The sequence below is a fragment of the Vanellus vanellus genome (genome assembly GCF_965231255.1).
Source record: "Vanellus vanellus genome assembly, chromosome: 5".
Lineage (NCBI taxonomy): Eukaryota > Metazoa > Chordata > Aves > Charadriiformes > Charadriidae > Vanellus > Vanellus vanellus.
Window position 1 is genome coordinate 23763650 of NC_138910.1, and position 20533 is coordinate 23784182.

At 33.7% G+C, this 20533-nt stretch overlaps 1 protein-coding gene across 1 annotated transcript in view; it reads right to left on the reverse strand.

Annotated features, from left to right (window-relative positions):
• Positions 1 to 20533, reverse strand: part of SLC25A12 (solute carrier family 25 member 12) — a 51762-nt gene that overhangs the window by 26586 nt on the left and 4643 nt on the right. Inside the window, exons 3-7 of the mRNA XM_082483394.1 lie at positions 18858 to 19000; positions 13527 to 13642; positions 4368 to 4507; positions 2114 to 2260; positions 432 to 570 (exon numbers count right to left, since the gene is read on the reverse strand). Of these exons, the coding sequence (XP_082339520.1) occupies positions 432 to 570; positions 2114 to 2260; positions 4368 to 4507; positions 13527 to 13642; positions 18858 to 19000 (685 nt within the window). The remainder of the gene's footprint in view (positions 1 to 431; positions 571 to 2113; positions 2261 to 4367; positions 4508 to 13526; positions 13643 to 18857; positions 19001 to 20533) is intronic.

Below are 20533 nucleotides of genomic sequence, written 5' to 3' on the forward strand. Positions count from 1 at the left end.
GTTATAAATTATTACTATTTTTCTAAAAAAGATTTAACCATGGATAAAGCAACTAGAGCTAAACCAACATGGAGATTACGGATGATGGATTTTCAAACTTAATCCATTCAATCACATTCCCTAGGTACTTTCTATCTCTAAGCAACCATGCATCCCTTTCAAGGAGTGGTAAAATCCTCAATAATATACTGGCTTGCAGTTAGGCATTCAAACTAATAAGGCCAACACAGCTCCTGCCAGAGTCCCTATTCTTCTCCTTAATGAGCTGGCTGAAAATCATTACTAACCTGTGAGGATGAAACTCACTCTTTCACAGTAGCCCTAACTTTGCATAGTGTTGCAGCTTCTGACTTGCCTTAACCCATATGCAACACCAGATTACAAATTGGATAGAACTATAAAATTAATAAAATATTGGAAATATACTTTACCTTTTGTGACTTCAACATCTTTTCTTGTACCTGCTATATTACTGTATATCTTCCTAACAAGATCCATGTTATTCAAAAGGGCATTAAATGCATTGAAATAGGAGAAGCTGACCTGATGTGCAACAGTTCCACCAGCTACCTTTAAAAATTAAATGAATGCAGTTAAATGCCTTAAGCCCTTTTACAACATCTTATTACAAATTACAGAAAAATCTATTTGGGCAAATAAGCAAAGACTTAAAGACATCTTTCCATTCCTGTAATTTTAAGATATTTTTAAGAGAAACAAAAGGGGAGAATTATTAGACAGGATGCTATTTTTTGGTAAAAACTGAACATTAGGAAATAATATAAGCAGAATATTATTCAATTTATCGGATACACATACTAAACATGTCACTTAGTATTTTTCTAATACTTTCTAATAGAGAAGTGCATGTAAATGCTACTTTAGTAAGCAGAATATTATTCAATTTATCGGATACACATACTAAACACGTCAGTATTTTTCTAATACTTTCTAATAGAGAAGTGCATGTAAATGCTACTTTAGTAAGCAGAATATTATTCAATTTATTGGATACACATACTAAACATGTCAGTATTTTTCTAATACTTTCTAATAGAGAAGTGCATGTAAATGCTACTTTAGTAAGCAGAATATTATTCAATTTATTGGATACACATACTAAACATGTCAGTATTTTTCTAATACTTTCTAATAGAGAAGTGCATGTAAATGCTACTTTAGTAAGCAGAATATTATTCAATTTATTGGATACACATACTAAACATGTCAGTATTTTTCTAATACTTTCTAATAGAGAAGTGCATGTAAATGCTACTTTAGTAAGCAGAATATTATTCAATTTATTGGATACACATACTAAACATGTCACTTAGTATTTTTCTAATACTTTCTAATAGAGAAGTGCATGTAAATGCTACTTTAGATAAAGGCACTAACTGACTTCTTGCATCACAGACAGCAGTGACCATTTATTTCAAAGTCTAAAGTTAGTAGATACTATAAATTTTACAGAAGACTGTATGTCTTATTAGTTAGGCAAGGTAAGATTTATAGGTAAAATAGTAAGATACAAGTTATTACTTTATATTTTATATACCTTTCATTCTTATATACTTTTTTATACTATGTACTTTGAGTTCATAACTTTTATGTCATTATTTTACCCACAGATCTTGCCAGAGTATCACAGCTGTAACCATTCTACCTCTAGAATCTACATACTGATTTTCCAAATTCTGATCTGAAAAAGAATTAATGTGAAAGTCCATAAAAGGACAAAACCGTAAGTAGTCTCTACCTTTTGAGATCTGCTGTACAGTCAAATACAAAAATTAAATGCTTTTGTCCTAAATGAACACTCTTTCTATGCCAAGTACAGTTTGCCCTGCTTTAGTGGAGAGTATAGTAGACTAACTCAAACTGTTTTCAACGGCACTTTAAGCATGTAAACCAGACCGCCAAACTTTTCCACTACTGCAGCCAAGGAGTACTGCCATGTTTCACCCTGCCCACCCTGTTAGGAAGGTGATAATCTCCAGCACCAAGGCAGTGATAAACAGGTAGGAGAAGACAAAGTAGGAGAGAAGCAGCAACATCTTAAAACATTACAGCTATTAAATGCTGAATACAAGGCACTCCTCTTTACACTTACTGAAACTAAATTTTCTTCCACAAATGGAGTTAGCATATGCGACCGAAGGGTAACCATAATGTCATTGAAGTCCAGCCCAGTTATCATACCACTTTTATTTTTGTCCTTCAATGCAAAGGCTTGTCTTGCATGTTCTGACTGCAGCTCCTAGAATGAATATTCAGAAATAGCAGATTAGAAGCAAATTCTGTAACTCACTGTCCACAAAAATCTCACTAATTTCATATTTTTACAGTATGCCTCAATACATCTGTGCATGTAGACCACAGCCCAACTGTAGCTTAAACTTTGACCAGCTCAACTAAAAGAAAAAGTCTGCATACTGGTTTTATCCATGGATTCGTTCCTCTGTCAAAGAAAAGCCTCCATTCAACCATAATGAAATATGCACTTTCACTAAATGATTTGAGAAATAAACTTCACATTACTCATGTCCTCTCTGCTACCTATTCCTTTATTAAATACTTAAGTGCTAGAAAAACTTCGGATATTGATCTTAAAGACTCAAAGTGAGCTGATCTCTTACACATCCAAGATGAAATACGATAGGGCTATTATAAAATAACTCATTGTAAAGTACTTGAAAATAAACAGGAGCACAGTGAAAATTATATAATATAGATTTAGATTGCCCCCAACAGCTACCTCCCATAATGTCAGAAATGGTCACTCATTTCAGGCAATTTAAAACTCCTATACAATCTGTAAAAACCTTCGTATAAAGCACACTGCAGTAACCTAACCTCAAGATAATAATGATGGTTGTAAATTCTACGTCCAGAAAAAGTTGTTTCCTTCTATTCAAGCAAACAATAAAGCACATTCAGCTGTCATTCAAGACCTCTTCTAGAGGCTAAAATAATAACCATGTTCTGGCAGACAATAAGAAGAGGGCAAACTATCTAGCTTGTATCACCTTTACAGTAATTTCTCAAGTCTTATAACCTCAAGATCAAGGTTTTCTAGATGACAGTGCAACAAGTCCCAAAGCCCGTAAGATGATGCTAGACCAAATAAGAAAAACAACCTGATGTAAAAGGAGGGACAACAATACCCAACTTGTGTACATATTGAAATTACCACAGTCCATACTACCCTTCCCTACTAAGGGGTTTTATTATATGATGACAGTAAGAGGTTACTGTGACTTACATGACAGTATCTTGGAACAATAAATCATTAAAAAAAAGGAACAGAAATGTATCGCTTTGCTGTGGGTTCCCAACATAAAGGTTCTTCTCACTAGCAATCTGATTTTTTTTCTGCACTAGTGTCCCAAATTCGTGCCATATCACTTAAAATATGCAGTATCAAATGTATGACGCAGTTTATTCCTTGAAAGTAACATCAAGTTGTAATTCAGCCTTGAAAGACTGTGCCAAACACCAGTATATCAATTTACAATACAGACTTCAGATCCTATCTAGTTCCACGTGCTTTTCTAGAATCTGCTCTAGATTTAATTTTATCCTTGACAATATAAGTAATATCTTGAGGTGCAATTACCTACAATTCTGCAAATTCCTTTTTCATGAATTACACAGTACATTTCTCCAACTTTCCTCTTCCTCCATCCTTCATAACCGATGTCTTCCTTTACTTCGTTCTAGTATAATGTTCAATTCATAATACATTTTAAACTTTTTAGCTTAGCAAAGTTCAGTTCTAGGACTGAGATCCTTTAAAGCCTGATCCCTAGAGGGTGCTTCTGCAACATCTCAGGAAAGCAGATTTGCCTCATGCAAAGCTGGCTGCATTTAAGACCAAACTCCCAATATATGTGTGGTAGCGTGCATGCCATTGAGAGAAAAAAAGTGGAAGTATTAGGACAATGTTTATAAAAGAGATGTTAAAGAAGTTAAAACCTCTGTATGGGAGGTTATATGATTAATAATAACTGGTTATATTAAGGATGTAATCCTTCTCTGCTAGAGGTTAGTTTTGCTATTAAATTCCTATGACAGAAAAAGTAGACCCTCAATCCAGTAGAATAACAATCAGTAAAATGATTAATTTCATAAACAGTATATTTAGTTCCATTCTTTTCTAGCATGGCATTCAAGTTAAAGCACAATGAGTACACACTGCTTAAAGAACTGGTATTGAGAAATAACAGTTCATCATAACTGTCAGGATTAGTATCAGATAATGATTATCACTACCACAATAAGATCAAAATTTATAATGGTATTAGTGTATTATTAGAAGTGAAAATGAATTTCAGTTCTACTTTGGAAGAAGGTTAATAACTGACCTCAAGAAACTGAGTGAACTCTGAATAGTTAAGATGCTTCTTCCTGTTATGTCCAAAATGCAGTCGAATGAACTCACAGTCCCAGTTGAAGGGGATTTGAAGATGAATAATAGTTTGTTCAAATATTTCTTTGACATTTGCTTTGAGAGAGGGAAAAACAACAAGTAAGCTTTGGGGTACAGTAAATCTACAAACATTCCAGGAAGGATACAAACAAATGATGTTTTAAACAGCTGTTTAAGAAGTGTTTTAGTTTGTTAAGAGTAATTGCTAATCGAATCTTTACAGACCTGTGTAAGAACACATTTGCGACACAACGTGATACTTTCTCTATTACTGCATAAAACCTTGGAGTCAATGTTTTATTTAGTTTTAATTAAGAAGCAATTTCCCTCATACACGAAAAATAAGAGCTATTTTGCATCCTGATATAATAATCAATAGTGGTTCTCCATCTCTGCCAGGAGTCAAATTAAGCCCTTTATCAAGAGCACGAATACCTGCATTACAATCTCATGCAATATTTGTCATACTAAGTACGGTTTGATTGAAACTTGATTATTACAATCACACTGTCTGACTATGTCTATTGAAGATAGGTATAAGAAATGCCATCTAAAACATATCATTAACTCAGCAGAAAGCGCCTTATTAAAAGCTTTTGATAAGGCCTTAGCACAAAAATCAAATCCTATAAAACATAATTGGTAGTCTCAGTTATTAAAATGTTTTAAGATAAGTGAAGATAGAGGTGTCCTCTTTTAAATGAAGAAAAAAAAATTGTCATTTCAGAACATGGAATTCTCCATATGTATACTGTACAACTGAAATCTCAATGCCAAATGTTTTATCTGAATTCAGTCAAAAAGCTCATCTGAAAAAAAAGCACGCTCTATTCATATACAGCATTGCCGTGCTGCAAAACAAGCCTGCTTTTTTGTGCAGATCATCCAACCACATAAACAGTATAACTGGACATACCATGTGAACACTTTTCAAAATCTACCCCAAAGTACCTGAATTGATTTGTTTTTATCAACTAACTTAGAACCTCCTAACTACAAAAATAAAATTTGCCATATAGTTTATATTTAAAACAAAGTACAAAATATTTTAGCTGAAAGCACACCTCTTCTTTTATATGTTTAAACAGTTCTGCTAAAAGACAAAGTGCAATGAGAATAATTCTGGTAACATATCATTTGGTAATTCCATCAAGAGCTACTTGCTTGGAGTAAACGTGTTGCTTTCTCTATGCTAAAGGACTACTTGTTTCATTCATACTTTCAATTCTATAGCCATTCTACTAGTTCTAGATCAAATCTAGGAAAATAACTACATGGTTTTATCTTTTCAGTGAGGCATATACTACAGCCTTTCCAGAATACTGCAAGCAAAAGACTTAGGTTTTAACAACCTGTATCACAGGTTGGATGGGGCTTTGAGCAACCTGGTATAGTGGATGAATCTATGAACGGAAGGGGAATGTTCAGAACAAATCTGTCTCAGAATGGGGACATAGAAAATAGGATTCCTTGGCTAGATCATCTGCATCACGGTTACTTTGGGATTACATATTCAAAGGGCAGATTATGGCTAGTAAGCGATTTAACTGTAATTTAGCCCTTACTTAAAGGTCAAACATAGACTATAGTCAAAAACCTGCAATTTAAACCACAGTTTCCACTGCAAGGTGGGCTAAAGGACTTCAGGTAAACATGAAACTTAAAAAACTACCCTGACTACTTGTGACTGTCCACTCATACCTATTCACCAGTATCAGTATGCAGGTGAGGGTTAAAAAAATGAGAAATAAAGCACCCAATACATAATGCTAAACTATTTCATTTTGCCATATTTCCTTTGAAAGTTTTAAACTGTAGTAGATTCATTCATCATTGCTAGAGAGCAAGGAACCAGGAGATGCAAATATAAACTCCCCACCTACCACTGATTCACTGCAGCTTCTGACCGAGCTATCTTGAATCTTCATGTACTACAAATCAGCGCAGCTCACTACTGAGCTCGCAAAATGGCACTGAACTGTGAACGGAACAGACGACAGGCCTGCTTAATTGGATCTATTGGCTTGGCTACTAACGTACAAACAGGGTGCCAACTAGTGACTACTTACACACCTGTAAAACTGACTTCTAATACACATCAAATTCTCCTAATGAAAACTTAGGAACATGCTGAAGCAAGCCAGAAAATTTAAATCATATTTTCAACTGTTTGAAATGATTGCTTCTTTTAACCTTAGAGAAAGGTTTAAAAAATAAAGTATCACTTTTTCCTTATAAGAAACTACTCGTACATGCTCATATAGACAGATCTTCCAAAAGTTTTTAGGGGGATTTACGCCCCATGTCTCTTCACAACTCTCATTCAAGCATTTAATTGTATACTACTTAAATAACCAAGAATCGGGTTCCTACGCTATTGGATTTTCCTTCTTAAAAATGTTTACAACTAGTTGTCAACACATCACAAGTAAGATTCTTCAGCACATAAAAATAATACAGGTAAATGGATTAATATATTTATATTCAACAGTTGAGTGTATTGGTACTTGAAGAATCCCAGTAGCGGCTAATTAGCTTTACAAAATGACACCCAGATTAACCTGTCGCTCCTCTGAACATTGAGGTGCCTTATCCATTTTTCTTCTACAGGCAACCACTCACAATCAGTAATGTATGCTGCATGTATTACAGTAGTCTGGGTTTTAAAATATCCTGTTGTATCTAATGCTTAATTAATCCCACGTTGGCTTTGTTTATGAAACCTTTGGGGTACAGGAGCAAAACTGTGTACTACTTGTGAATAACTGATGCAGTTAAAACCATTGAAACTCTAAATACAATTTTCCAAAGCCATCTGGTATTCTCAAACATCTCTAGATAAGCACTAAAATTTACTATTTCTACCCAAGAGTAGCAATACTTTCTTCACAATAGATCAAGAATAACTTTTTAATTCAATTTTATTGACTATTCTCTTATATTAAAGGAAATAGCCACCACAAATAACAATTTGTGTGACGAGAAGCAGCAAACGGACAAACACATTTCAGAAAATATATAAAATGTGATCATCACCAGTACTTTCACCACTTTGAATTATGATCAAATGTCTTATTTTTAATTAATTTTTTTTTTTCACAGCAGAAGCAAAGCACTGACAACAAAGAAAACAGGTAACGTTAAGGTACAGACACTGGGGTTTTTTGCCTTTTTTTTTTTTTTTTATCTCCTTCAGTCAAAACCCAGTAATGCTTCTAAATTAAGATAAACTACAAGTACTTCAAATTTCCAACAGAGCTATTCTGCAGGGGGCAAACAGCAAATTATTTTTAAACCCTTTCATTTTAGTATGACATTTTACAGAATGCATTCATTGTCCCCATCCATACATGTTGCTCATTTACTAATGTCTTCTCCTACACTTTGCTCACCTTTCAACAGTGGAATTCTTTCCTACTGAGCTGATAACTTTCTTTCCAGGCTTATAGCAATGCATTTTCTTCTCAGATAGGCATACGAGTCAGCAGCCTGATGACATACTCAACTGACCATCAGCCCCGGGAACAATAAACCTACTACTCTAGTGCACTAGTACATTACCTCCAAGGCAACACACATTCTCTCAAGATTGCTTCAGAATTTCCCCACCCAATCATTTTAAACAAATTATAGATGCCTGAAGCAGCTATCTGCAAGCAGCATACTCATGACTGGCTCAACCGCCATCAAACACTGTTACCTATCAGGCTCAGGAAAATGATATAAGAAAAACAAAGTTTTTAGGCAATACTGAATTTCACAGAAGAAGGAAGAATACTTTAAGTCATGAACACTAGGACGTCTTGTTGATGGGATGAACTCAGTACCCCAAGTAAGCCTTGAGGTAGTACCTATTATTTTGATTTATCAGCTCCCCAAGAAGCAGAGTGGAAACCTCACACAATTTCAGTGCCATCAATCTGTTAACAGAGCTTGCCGTTCCCTCTCACCAGTGATGGAACATCAATCATGCTTGTTGGAGAGACAAAAATATAAATTTGATAGTTTTAAGTACTGGCATAAGTATGCTAAAGGTTTGTTGTTTAATAGGGTGGGGTCTTTAAACCTGTCTACTCTGTCCCATTTGTACATATTTGAGCCTTAATGAACATAACACATTTTAACATATTCTATGTTTTCTATTTTTCACTATTTCTGCTAACAGCAAATTTTACATATTTTCACTTTCAAGCATAAAATAAAAAATCACAGTTAAAGACTTTTTTTTGTAGCACCTGATGCAACAGAAGTATGTTAAGCGTGATCCAAAGGTAAAAAATGCAATTCCTTCGACATGAGAGCAAAATGACAAGTGGCAGGAAAGGTGAGAAAGCTAAACTAGAATAGTTCCATTGTATTTCTACGCTTATTTTAAAAGGAATAGTGATTCTGTTTAAGGTCAATATTAGTGGCAGCTGTAACAACAAATTGTCAATATATATAATTTTAATGTGGAGCTCTCCTTTTCTGTTCTCTCTTGCTGAACCATGGTTTTGAACTTAATACTATATTATTATTATTATAAAAAATAAGGAGGGGCTCCCATCCTGCACTTCTCGCAAGTGTTTAAAACTGTAGTTTAAACCTGAAAGAATCATACAACAGGAAAGAAACAAACAAAAAACTAAAAAATATGGTGGACAAAAGAAAGTTGTAACATACAGTGATGTTTCCTACATTATCTGCATAACAGTAACCTAACATATGGCTACCAGGAAGGCAAGAAAAATAGCAGCTCTCGTTTACAGCACACTTGATAAAAACACAGTGTTTTTCTTACATGCTCAGATCTGTAGCCATGCCATTATGAGATTTTTTTTCTGTTTACATTTTAAAAGGTTTCCAGCCTTTATGGTTGCAAATAGTATTTAATAAAGCACTCTTCAGATTAAGTCCAAATCCTAGCACTTTCAATCCAATTACTCCTTTGGAAATGGGGGACGAGCGAGTACCAGGAGTGATCCATGTTTCCTTGAAAATAATACTCAAAAGCAAAGAACAACATATATTCAACTCCCTCCTCTTGTTCTTCTCACTCATCTTCTTCCAGTGTTCTCAAACTCTACATCCTGATTAAGGGAAATCCGAACTTTCTCTCCCAGATTAAAATTTGTTTAAGAAAATAGATGGACAAGATGTCAGTATCACTGTATACCCAACTTCTGAAAATATTACACTGATGTTTATTATTTCAGTTCACCAATATCATGGTAATTTTCACCTAGTATGCACTAGGTATCCAATCCCCTTACTCCCCCCAGTGCCTTTAAAGAGGAGGCCATTATACTCTGCAAAATATTCTTAATTAGATTTTGAGTTGCAGCATGTTTTTAAAAGCCTTATGTTCAGTTCCACAAATGTTTTCCAATTATCTCCAAAATATGTAAAAATTCTGAATACAGAAGAATCACGAACATGAAGGCAGTAAAATTGTTTCAAAATCTCATTATTTTAGCTCTATCTTTCTATCCACACCAGTATGGCTGTTTAAGTAAAAAAGTGTTTCTGAAACTCTCCAGTTTATCAGAGAATGGCTTTCTTTGTGGTGACTTTACAAGTAAGAACAGCTGGAAAAAGCCTGGAAATTGTACATCCCAATTAAAAGTGATACAGCCCAGATCACTGTATGGTTTGCCAAAGTGATAAATTACAAAGAATCCTTTTACTTCCAGTTAGACAACTTATTTTTGAGAGAAGTTTCAGTGGTAGTCTCAGACTTCACCTTTTAACCACAGTAAGGATTATCTGCTTCAACACAGAAGTAAATCAAATAGCTTGAGCAGATTTAATATTTAGGTTTGCTTTAACCTGAACTCAGGTCAAAAGACTTGCGCAAAATAGCAATAAAAGGAAGTTTCCTTTGTACAATAGCATTAATTTTATAAACTGTTTTCAAATATTTCGCTCATGTTAAGTAGCTTAGCCAGTTACATCCCATGATCAAAAAAGCAAAGTGTCTGTCAGTCTTCTCTGACTACAGCTAACCCACAAGAAGAAAGACGATGCATGAAAAAAAAAACCACTTTTCTTTATCTGCTTTAGCTGTTACCTTTTAAATATTTTATAGTTAAAGCAATATTGTAAGAGCTTATCAGCAACACATTTCCCATAAAATATTCACCTAGGAATCATTAATGAAGACATACAAGCATTTGATCAGGAAAATAAATGTTTTTTTTCTCTTTCTGCATGATTAAAAAGTCGTTTAAACTACACTGTCACTTATATGAAGGAGTTATTAAAATAGTCATTTTATTGCTTTTTACTCACCACACTGACAGCAAGTTCAGTGCAGCTGAAACATGTAGAGTACTGAGCATACTGTACAGTTTACTCATACAAACTAAGTCAAATTTTATGTTCTTGCAATGGACCTAATATACAAATATTGCAGCATACTATCTGCACATTTAAGAAAGTCATTCATATAGAATTTCTGGAGTGCAAAACTCCTGGAAAAATGTTCCAAAGCAGTAAGAAAGTAGATGACATTAAAGTGACAGAAGGCTTCCTGTTTCAACAACCCAAATTAACACATGATATTGCACAGACAAAGACATTGATTAGCATAGCATAGCCGACAAGTATTTCTACCAAATAGTTTCTAAAGAATCATAATCTCTTTGTCCTCTTCCATTTCTCAACTTGTAAGACAGAGGTTCTTCTGTAATACAATTTAATTAATAGTTGCCTCACTGGAGAGTTGGAAGCTAAACTTCTGAAGAGACAAGTGGCAGACTGAGGCTAAAGAGGACTGCAGGAAGCTAAAGTGCTCAAGTATGGTCCAAGTCCATGTCAGTATATAAATACTAAAAAGCAGATGTGAACCTGACTGGAGCAACGTACTTTCAAATAGAGCCAGCCCTAAAAAACAAGTATACTTAACTTTCTCCAGATAACTGAAAATCTGATTAGATCAGGGTATTTTTTGAAAACTCCTTACAGTCATACCCAAATGATTTTGAGACATTGTCTCACATCCAGTAACGCCAGTGTTGGGTTCATGCTACTGGCTTAAGAGACCCAGGTTGATTCTGTATTCCACTTTCCAGCACCTCCACCCCTTGTTCCAGATGCCCAGTGCAGAAAAATCTCAGTAAATCCATGTTACTCCTGGAAAGACTTACTGGCTTGATTTAGCTTTGGAATCAATGCAATCACATCCACATAGCATTGCATCTGAGCCAGAAACTCTCGACTCACGTTTGCTTCCATAACCAACATGGTCTATCTGCAGACTGGATACATTACACACTCATAAAAGAGAGCCGACTTCTCTGATAGCAATTCTCACACCATTTCAGTGTATTTCAAATAATTTATTACAACTTTTAACTTTAAGACCTAATTTTATATATTCTCCTGTTTTTACATGAAACTGAGCTCTGTGCCTTTCTGATTATGTGGTTTGAACACGAAAAGAGGCCAGGATTCATTTAGAAAACAGCCTCTATAGGCCACAAGACTGACTTGGAAATTGACTCCAGAGCTGCTAAATTTTGAACATGTCATATATCGTCATTCATATTTTTCCCATGTGCGTTAATTTGTATGATATGCCTATGAAGTAAAAATAAGTAGCCCATGTTACAAACAGCAACAAAAGAAAAAAATCAGCAGTAAATGTGGGAACAGTAGCACAAAAATACATACCACTGATATGTTACAACATACAATTAAATACAGTAATAATTGCAATAGAATTAACTTTGTAAAAACAAGAAACCAATAGTAAATTTTAAATCCCCTAAAGAGTTTCCTATTCAAGATTTACCAGCCTTATTAAAAAAATTCAGCAAGGAAGATACGGGAAAATTGGTTTACAGTTTCTCTTGTTTGTGTAGTTCTTTTAGCCTTTAATATAATGATGTGGTCATAAAAATAACAACCCTCAGTCTGATTGAGGAATCTGTATACAATCTGAAATCACTTTTTATTCATTTACCGAACCAGCTATTTCAGGTGTGTTCATAAGAGCTACAAAGTGCACATCCCCATTTTGTGAGATTATTAAATATACCATCATTAACATGGTCACACAGATTGTAGTAGTTTGTCTGCTTCCTAATAACTGCATTTACTGATTTCACCTTCACTTAAGTTCTAAAGATTTTCTTTTCAAGATGTTGTGTATGCAAATTGCTTAGTATTTGACCCTTCAGTTAACGATGCAATTTAACAGACATCATAAGTCAAGCGGTTTGTTTCCATAAAAAGACCCTTGCATTTTTTTTTCCAACAAGTTGCAACAATTTTCATAAGAACAAAATAGTACAAACAGCAAGTGGTTACAAATCCAAGCATGGTTTGTATTTTCTTTATTGAGAGCTTTATTCTTTTGGATAGAAATAACATTTAATTCTCATTTCATTTTATTAAAAGTCTTAGCATTGATTTATCTAATTTGCATAAACATATGAAGTTTTAAAAATAAAACCTGGTCCTCCTTAAACTGCAGTGTTAATAACAGTTATTTAACAACATCATAAAGCAGTATAGCTAGCCTAAAGAATTTTGTCCAATTACTAATTTAGGTGAGTAGGAGGGAAAAAAAATAACAAAACTTAAAGGCCATATTTTCTTCCTAATTTTTCAAGTATATGATCTAGTTGGAAGCTACGCTCATAACATTAAAGATTTGCTCCTCACAAAAAAGGAACACTAAACTGGGACTTCAAAAGATTAGACTTCCTTCATTTCTATATTGAGCTGTTATTGTATCTAATGACAATTCTTCAAATATATGTGGAGATCCAGAACATATTTCAAAAATCCCTCATCAGTGAATGAGTTCAAAGTCCATGACAAAGAATTAGACTTAGGATGACACTGAACAGAACAAGATCATACTAACTCCTTCAGAAACATGAAAAATCTTGATTCAAGAAGACAGAGAAAAATATCTTTTGTTTCTGTGTATTTCTTAAGTTTGTATCACTTGAAAGAAAAAAAATGTTTTACTCATGCAAACTCTTTTAGGAAATCAGTCCAGTACTGTACAATATGCATTTGTATGCACCAATGGTGATGAACCGTTTTTAAGATATATGATTATAATCACTTTCTTAAACTGTTTTTCTTTAGATTTTCTTACCAAATGTTACTTCGCCATTGCCACTCTTGTCAAATAATTGAAAAGCAACAATGAATATTGCATCTGGAGTACACAAAACAGATTCAAATGCCAAAAATTCTTGAAAGGAAATCAACCTACAAAGGAAAATACAGACGTTATAAAGATTTCAAAAAATATTCACAATACCAATGATATTTTGTGTTTGATGCTCTAGAAAACTGTATAACCCAATTATTAAAATAAAATTCTAATACAAAAAATTAAGACTCCACACCAGAAACTGAAAAAAATATTTGTTACATTTAAGTAGTTACTTAACCTTTATGCAACTCAGTTTCTTCCTCTATAAAATGACCGAATTCTTCTTATCTATCAACAACAAAATATAATCAATTCTAAGTGAATACCTACAATTTATTACCTTGTAATTATAAATGTAAGCAGACAGCACTTAAAAATTAAGACATAAAATACCCACAGAAATTCTACCACCATGACATTTACAGGGCTTTCATTATATTACTAATTTATGTAAGTATTTCTACTGAGAAGGGTAAGAGTTTAATGCAAGTATAGGAATATACTATACAATACATATATTTTCTTAAAACAACATATAACATTCATAAAAACCAAACAGGTTCAGAAAAAGTTATACTTCACTATGTATATAGAAAAAATATTACACTTCAAATATAACATGAACCACAAAGTCATGTACTTGAGGACAAGAAAGGAAGAAATTCTAAGAACATTTGGACATACAGTTAGACATGACCAAGGCAGGGAAGGACTTGAGTGTAACAGCAGATCACCAGATTCTGAGCTATGTATGCAAGACAGTCACTATACAGAAAAATGCAACTCAGGATGCATTAGGAAAGCTGTTTCAGTGTGAGATAAGGGAACAGCAGTATCCCCAGATAAGGTTCCCACAACATCTCTGGAATGCTGTGCAGAAATCCAATTCCTTGTGTTCAACACATATAAACTCAGACTTGAATTTATGCACAGGTAACTTATTAGGATAATCATAAATAACTTTTCTAGTGGAACTCAGCTTATTCTGACTAACAGAAAAAACATTTAGACAGGATCCTAATGCTGTATGTAAGAACAGCTGCAGAAAGGTAAGACCTAAACCAGGAGAAGATAAAGGATAACGTTGGCACAGGAACAAAATCACATATCTATAAAGACATTTAGAGCAGGCACATACTGTGGCCTTTCCAGAATACTGCAAGCAAAAACCTTAGGTTTTAACAGCAGACTTGGTTTATTAAAACTACTGTGTATTGTCATCCTTGTAAAAATAGGGGACTTATCTTGATGACTTCAATATTCCATCCAGTTACAAGTTCCTGAGCTCAGTTTATGGAAATAAATGATGGGATATCTATTTGAGCATCAAATAAATTATCAACGGGAATAAGAATTTTAATTAAATTTTTTAAATTAAACAAAAAAATTACTATTTTAGTAGATGTTGTTAAAACATACAATATCACTGTAGATGGTATGTTTTCCTAGAAAATGTACATAATCAATCTGAATTTAGTACTCTTCATAGGAGATCATTAGCTCATAGTGATTAATTTACACATATACTGCTTACTGCTAAAGAGCCAAGTATAAATTCTGTTCCCTATAGAAAAAAAAAAAAATCAAGCCGTACTATTCATTATTTTATCTAGTCTTTCTCTCTCAAGTACACATAAAGCAAAATTGAGATACTTTAAACAAGGTTACATATGTTAACATGCTCGCATATATGCATTACACAGAAAATACAGAAAAAAATGTAGTGATTTTGAAAGGACAAAAGATACAGCAAATACAGAATTATGATACTAATTTGTCACACTTAAGCCACAAAAATCAAAGATGTGAGAAAGGTTCTTCAGATGCAAAGTCAATTTCATCCAAAGGATGATCTTGATAAATAAGAGTTTAGTATCAAAGAAACAGAATGTCCTCTAAAATAATTGTAAATAATATCATTTCAAAATATATCTCATATACAAGCATAAACCTGACACACAAATTAATTCCTAACCAGGAAACTTTATAACTGATAGAATCAAGTGACGATCTCTGTAGAATGCATTCATAGAAGCCTGAACCTGACAGAAGCCGTCTTCAGAGGTCTCACTTTAACAGTGCCTACAGCAAAAGGAGACAGACACATTCAATTTCCTTTCCATATATCCAATTTGCAATGCCTAAGAGCAGGGATATCCCCTGTGATCCTCCATTACCCATTAGGGCGGAGATAACAGGAGCTGGATTAACCAGAATGACGGAGCTTCCCACCCAATCGCTACTCAAGTATCATTCAGTGAACCCGTTGCATTACAGAGTCCATAACGATATCAAATCACTCACCTTTCATTTTATCTGTAACATTTTAAGAAATTTCCTTTCCTCTTATTTCTTCTGTACTGCTCCTCTTCAAAGGCACCCAAAGCCATATGTTTACAATTCTTCTCTATCTTTCCTTTTTTCCTACTACAACTCTTTGCTCTTTTCTTCCCACACAACATAGCTTTTAAACGTTATGTATGGCTCTGTTGTGGCTCTCAATTATGTCAACTCTTTCTTGAGGACTTAGCTTAAGAGGAACACATTTCCAAATTTTAAGAACGATATGCTGATAAGCAAAGTAGCCAGAAACAAGCAATTAAAATAAAGTCTGAATGACTACTGAGAAATTTTGAAGGTTTGATGGGAGACGAACGTCTTTGATTTTAAAACTGCAATACCTACAAATGTTAATTGACTTACGTAATTAGGAAGCTGGTTTTGGCACACATATATAAGTGCATTATTCAGAGAGGATAAGTCTCCTAATTTCAAAAGTAGTGCCTGCAGTCTGATGACATAGGAATTCTTACCTAGAGCATCGGTAAAATCCCATTGTATTAAACAGATAGCAGACAAGGCAGTTTAGACCAAATTCTAATTTAGACCTCACCACATTAATTTCTCAGAACATGCATTTGTAACAATGAGGACTAAACACTGAAAGTGAAGTCTCATCAGTTTTAAGGACTACCTTACAGAGTTCCACTAAAGCAAACCAGTCTTGTACTGTAGTAATGGGAGAAGGCAATAGCACTCTGGAACAGTTAAATAAGTACCATCAGGAAAAAGTAAAAATACATTTTTTTTTAAACATATGCTTACAAAGAGCCAGTTCCAAAATATGCTTTTTTTTTTCTCAAGTGCCAAACATAAAAATAAATTAAATAAAAAATTATTAACAAAGAAATGTTACCAAACCCATTTTGCATGTTTATTTGAAGGGCAAGCAAGGCTAAGAGAATATGATAGCAGACACAGGAATGAAAGTTCGTTACAGAACCCAAAGCTTCTCAGTTACTTGCTTTGTGACTTTGGGCTGTCATTTAATTTACAAATGTCTGTATGGAATAGGACTACTGATACCTCCTCAGACTTCATAAAGCAACTTTAAGTCCTTGGAAAGATGTAATGCATTCTGGAATTCAGTCGAAGATTACAATAATTATTCACGCTACAGATTAAACTCTGTGCAGACGATATAGTTAAGAGACTCTGGATTTTGTTATATCACAGCTCACTACAAAAGGCAGAATGTGAAGGTAAAAATAAATAAATAATCCAATGATGATGATGGGGGTGTAACAAATTCTTCACATGAAATACAGATTAGAGATAAGTATACACTAAAACATTTAGGAAAATAAGTTTCAGACAAATATCAACAGGTATTCATACAGACAAACATTTTGTATTGCAGACCATATGGTCATAATTCCTATTACCACTGTTCCCATACAGAAGTAGATAAAGCACACTTAGCCATATTTGATTATCTCACTTCAAACATTACCCATATTTAAAAAAACAAACAAAAAACAACAAAACAAACATATTCACAGAGAAAGCAACAAAAAAAGTGATGCAATGTAAAGTTCTGTTGTAGCAATAAAACAAATTACTGATTTCTTAATGTAAGAAAGATCCTTTTATAAAATATTTCCTGAAGAAATGCACACTGTAAAAGATAACCAACAGCTTTCAGAGAAACAAGATATTCGACATGTTGGTTTACTAGTCATCAATTAGACTATTACTTCAGATACATAAAAAATAGCATTTTCAATCCATAACAATGCAACAAACTGCAGCCAAGTATTGCAAACAGAAACAGGTTATTTCAATTTACCAAGTGTATGTATGTATCAAATGTATTATCAAAACACTGCAGCTTTATAAAATTAAAAAAAAATAATGTAACATTACATCAAACAGGAGATCCTACATTTGTTGTTTAGTGTAAATTGTATATAGCATATACAATTTTATTTGTAAAGCACAGATATTGTGCAAGCTGCTCAGGATACTATGCAAACTAATAAAATATTCTAAAGCAGAATACAGGAATATAAAAACATTTAAGTGATGTCAAAGGTCAGATTTAGACTCACAAACCCAAGGAAGTCAAGGCACTTTCAAATTTAAGTTACATCCATATATTTCCAAATGTACTGTATACTGTCTTAACAGCAACTTTCTCTCTTCTCCACAAAATACCCACTCCCTTCTGCATTCTTGACGACTTCTTATGATTCATCTTAACCTTTTCACTTTACTTTAACAATATCCACGCTTCCTACTACAATCCAAGGCCTACATAAAGCAAGAGGAAAGGGTCATTTGAAGAACAGTGGGTTTGAGGGTACTACCTCAGTGGAGTGGACATTTTGTAATAGTTTCAGAGAACTGTCTAAAAGCAAGTAATATCATCTGTAAGCAGAGCTGGAAAAGCTTTATGTGGTGTGACCTTATCTTGATCAGGCAAACACCTTCTTCCTTCATAGAGTCATTGGTATCTCTCTCTCCTAATAGCCAGCACTTTAAAAAACTACTCAATGGTTTGATTTGAATTGCACACTACAGAAATAAGAAAGCTTTTCCATATTTCCATGTTTCATTACAGGTACTGAAAACTCTACGTAATATCCGATCATGGACATGAGTATACAGAAAAGAACTTTTCCAAGGTAATCATACTACATTAAACTTATCTGCAGTTCAACTTCCTCTGCATTTGCAGTAACTGTTAAAACCCCATTAAAACAAATCTTAATTTACAACATGCATTGACCTCTTCACTGTTTAACACTGTATGTTTTCCCAATTTCCACAAATTTATAGTCTATTGTACTTGAGAAAAAACTTATCTAAAGAAGCTTGAAGTGTAATAAAATCAATAATGTATTTTAGAAGATGAAATTATCAAACTCGTTCACATATGCATTTACCCATGCATTACAAGCTTCTAATGGAAAGCAAAATTCTCACCCATCCTTTGTTTGATCTGCCACTCCAGCCAACAGCTGCACTGTTTTAGGATTGTAACGCGGATCTGTATAAAGTCCTAGGTATTTTTGCACAAAATCTTCTGGGGTCATGTAATGCTCACCATCTTTCTCGACACTGGCATACTAGAGTGAAAATAAAGAACAAAACCGCACAAACAAAAATGAATCCACTTAGGTTCTAATTATCAGTTATTACCAAAGCAGTATCTTTACTGAATATCACTTAAAATGGTGCACAACTGTCTGCATGTAACTGCTCTGAAACTAAAGGGCTTGATTAAACTAATGGTGTAGTTGCATACCACAACAATCAGATTGTCTCTGTAGAATAGATGTGTCCACCTAATGACCAATATCTTCTAATAAAAAGACAATTACATATTTTCAGAAACTGTCAGGTAATTGCATAAACTTATAAAATTTACAGCCATGCTGTAGGTTTCCATTTGCAGCTACATGGTGAAAATACAGCACATAAATTTTCTTACAATTTCTAGTAGGAGATATCTTCTGAATAATTGTTCTGGATCGTTCTTATAGTTAGCTTGGAAAATATATATTATTTCTCTTTTTTTTTTTTTTTTGTGAGAGGTAACTTTACAGATTAATTTTTATCCCGAAACTAACAGGTTTGGCATTTTTCATTTAAGTGAAAATTGACACACAGACAAAAAGGATTTGGGTAAATTGAAATGTTTTACTTTGATTATGAGTTTTAACTTTATTAACAATAAATTTTCAAATAAAACTCACAGGGAAATTTCAGAATTTAAATATTAATAAATTAAAAATAAAATAACCATGTATATCTTTATTACTTGTACCCCAGAACAACTGCTGCATGTCTGTATCAGTATTCTTACTGATTACTTTTCTGTTTCAAATCGTTAATCACTGGTTCTTATCTATAGGTCAACTTTAAATTAAAAGTGAACTTCTTAGCATGAAGTAAATTCCATGTCCTCGGCTGTCCTGTTATGCTGGGTAATGCCAATCTTGAACTAACAACAAGAGGAGGCAGGAGTAGAAAGCATCACAAGTGATGAATAAAAGGGAAATGTATTATGGAAGTTCACACCCCTCAAATCTTGTTTCCAGATGGCAGTATAGTTGCAGGAAAAATTTCTTGTAGTTTATTTAAGGTATGACAGTAATCTTAGAAATAAAACCTAAATTTTCAGATTTCAAAGTTAAACTATGTTTTGCATCCAGGAACACAGGAAAGTTGCTCACAAAAGACTTCTAGTTCCCTAAAGCACTATGACCCAATCCAATTTGATGACTGAGTTTGTTTCTTAGCATTTTTGCTCACAAAACCTGTATGCAAGCTTATTTAATAGTTTAAAATCCATCTCTTCTGTTCAGTCTGTACTGTACAGTCTACTCGTACACACAATGATTTAGATGCAGACCTTCAAACGCATACATAGAACTGTTTGTTCTGAGAAAGTGAAGTTACAAAACTACACAGCTGTTTAATTAGAATTTTGATTTACAATAAAAGTAGTGATCTTTAATTCATTTGTAAAAATGTATTTTGCCTTTCTAGGTTCTAGTCACTAAAAGATGACTACATAAGCGTTCACTGCAGAAAAAGAAATGCCAGACACCCCCAAGACCTACAGTGCAACATGTATGCTAGTGAATTCAAACTTT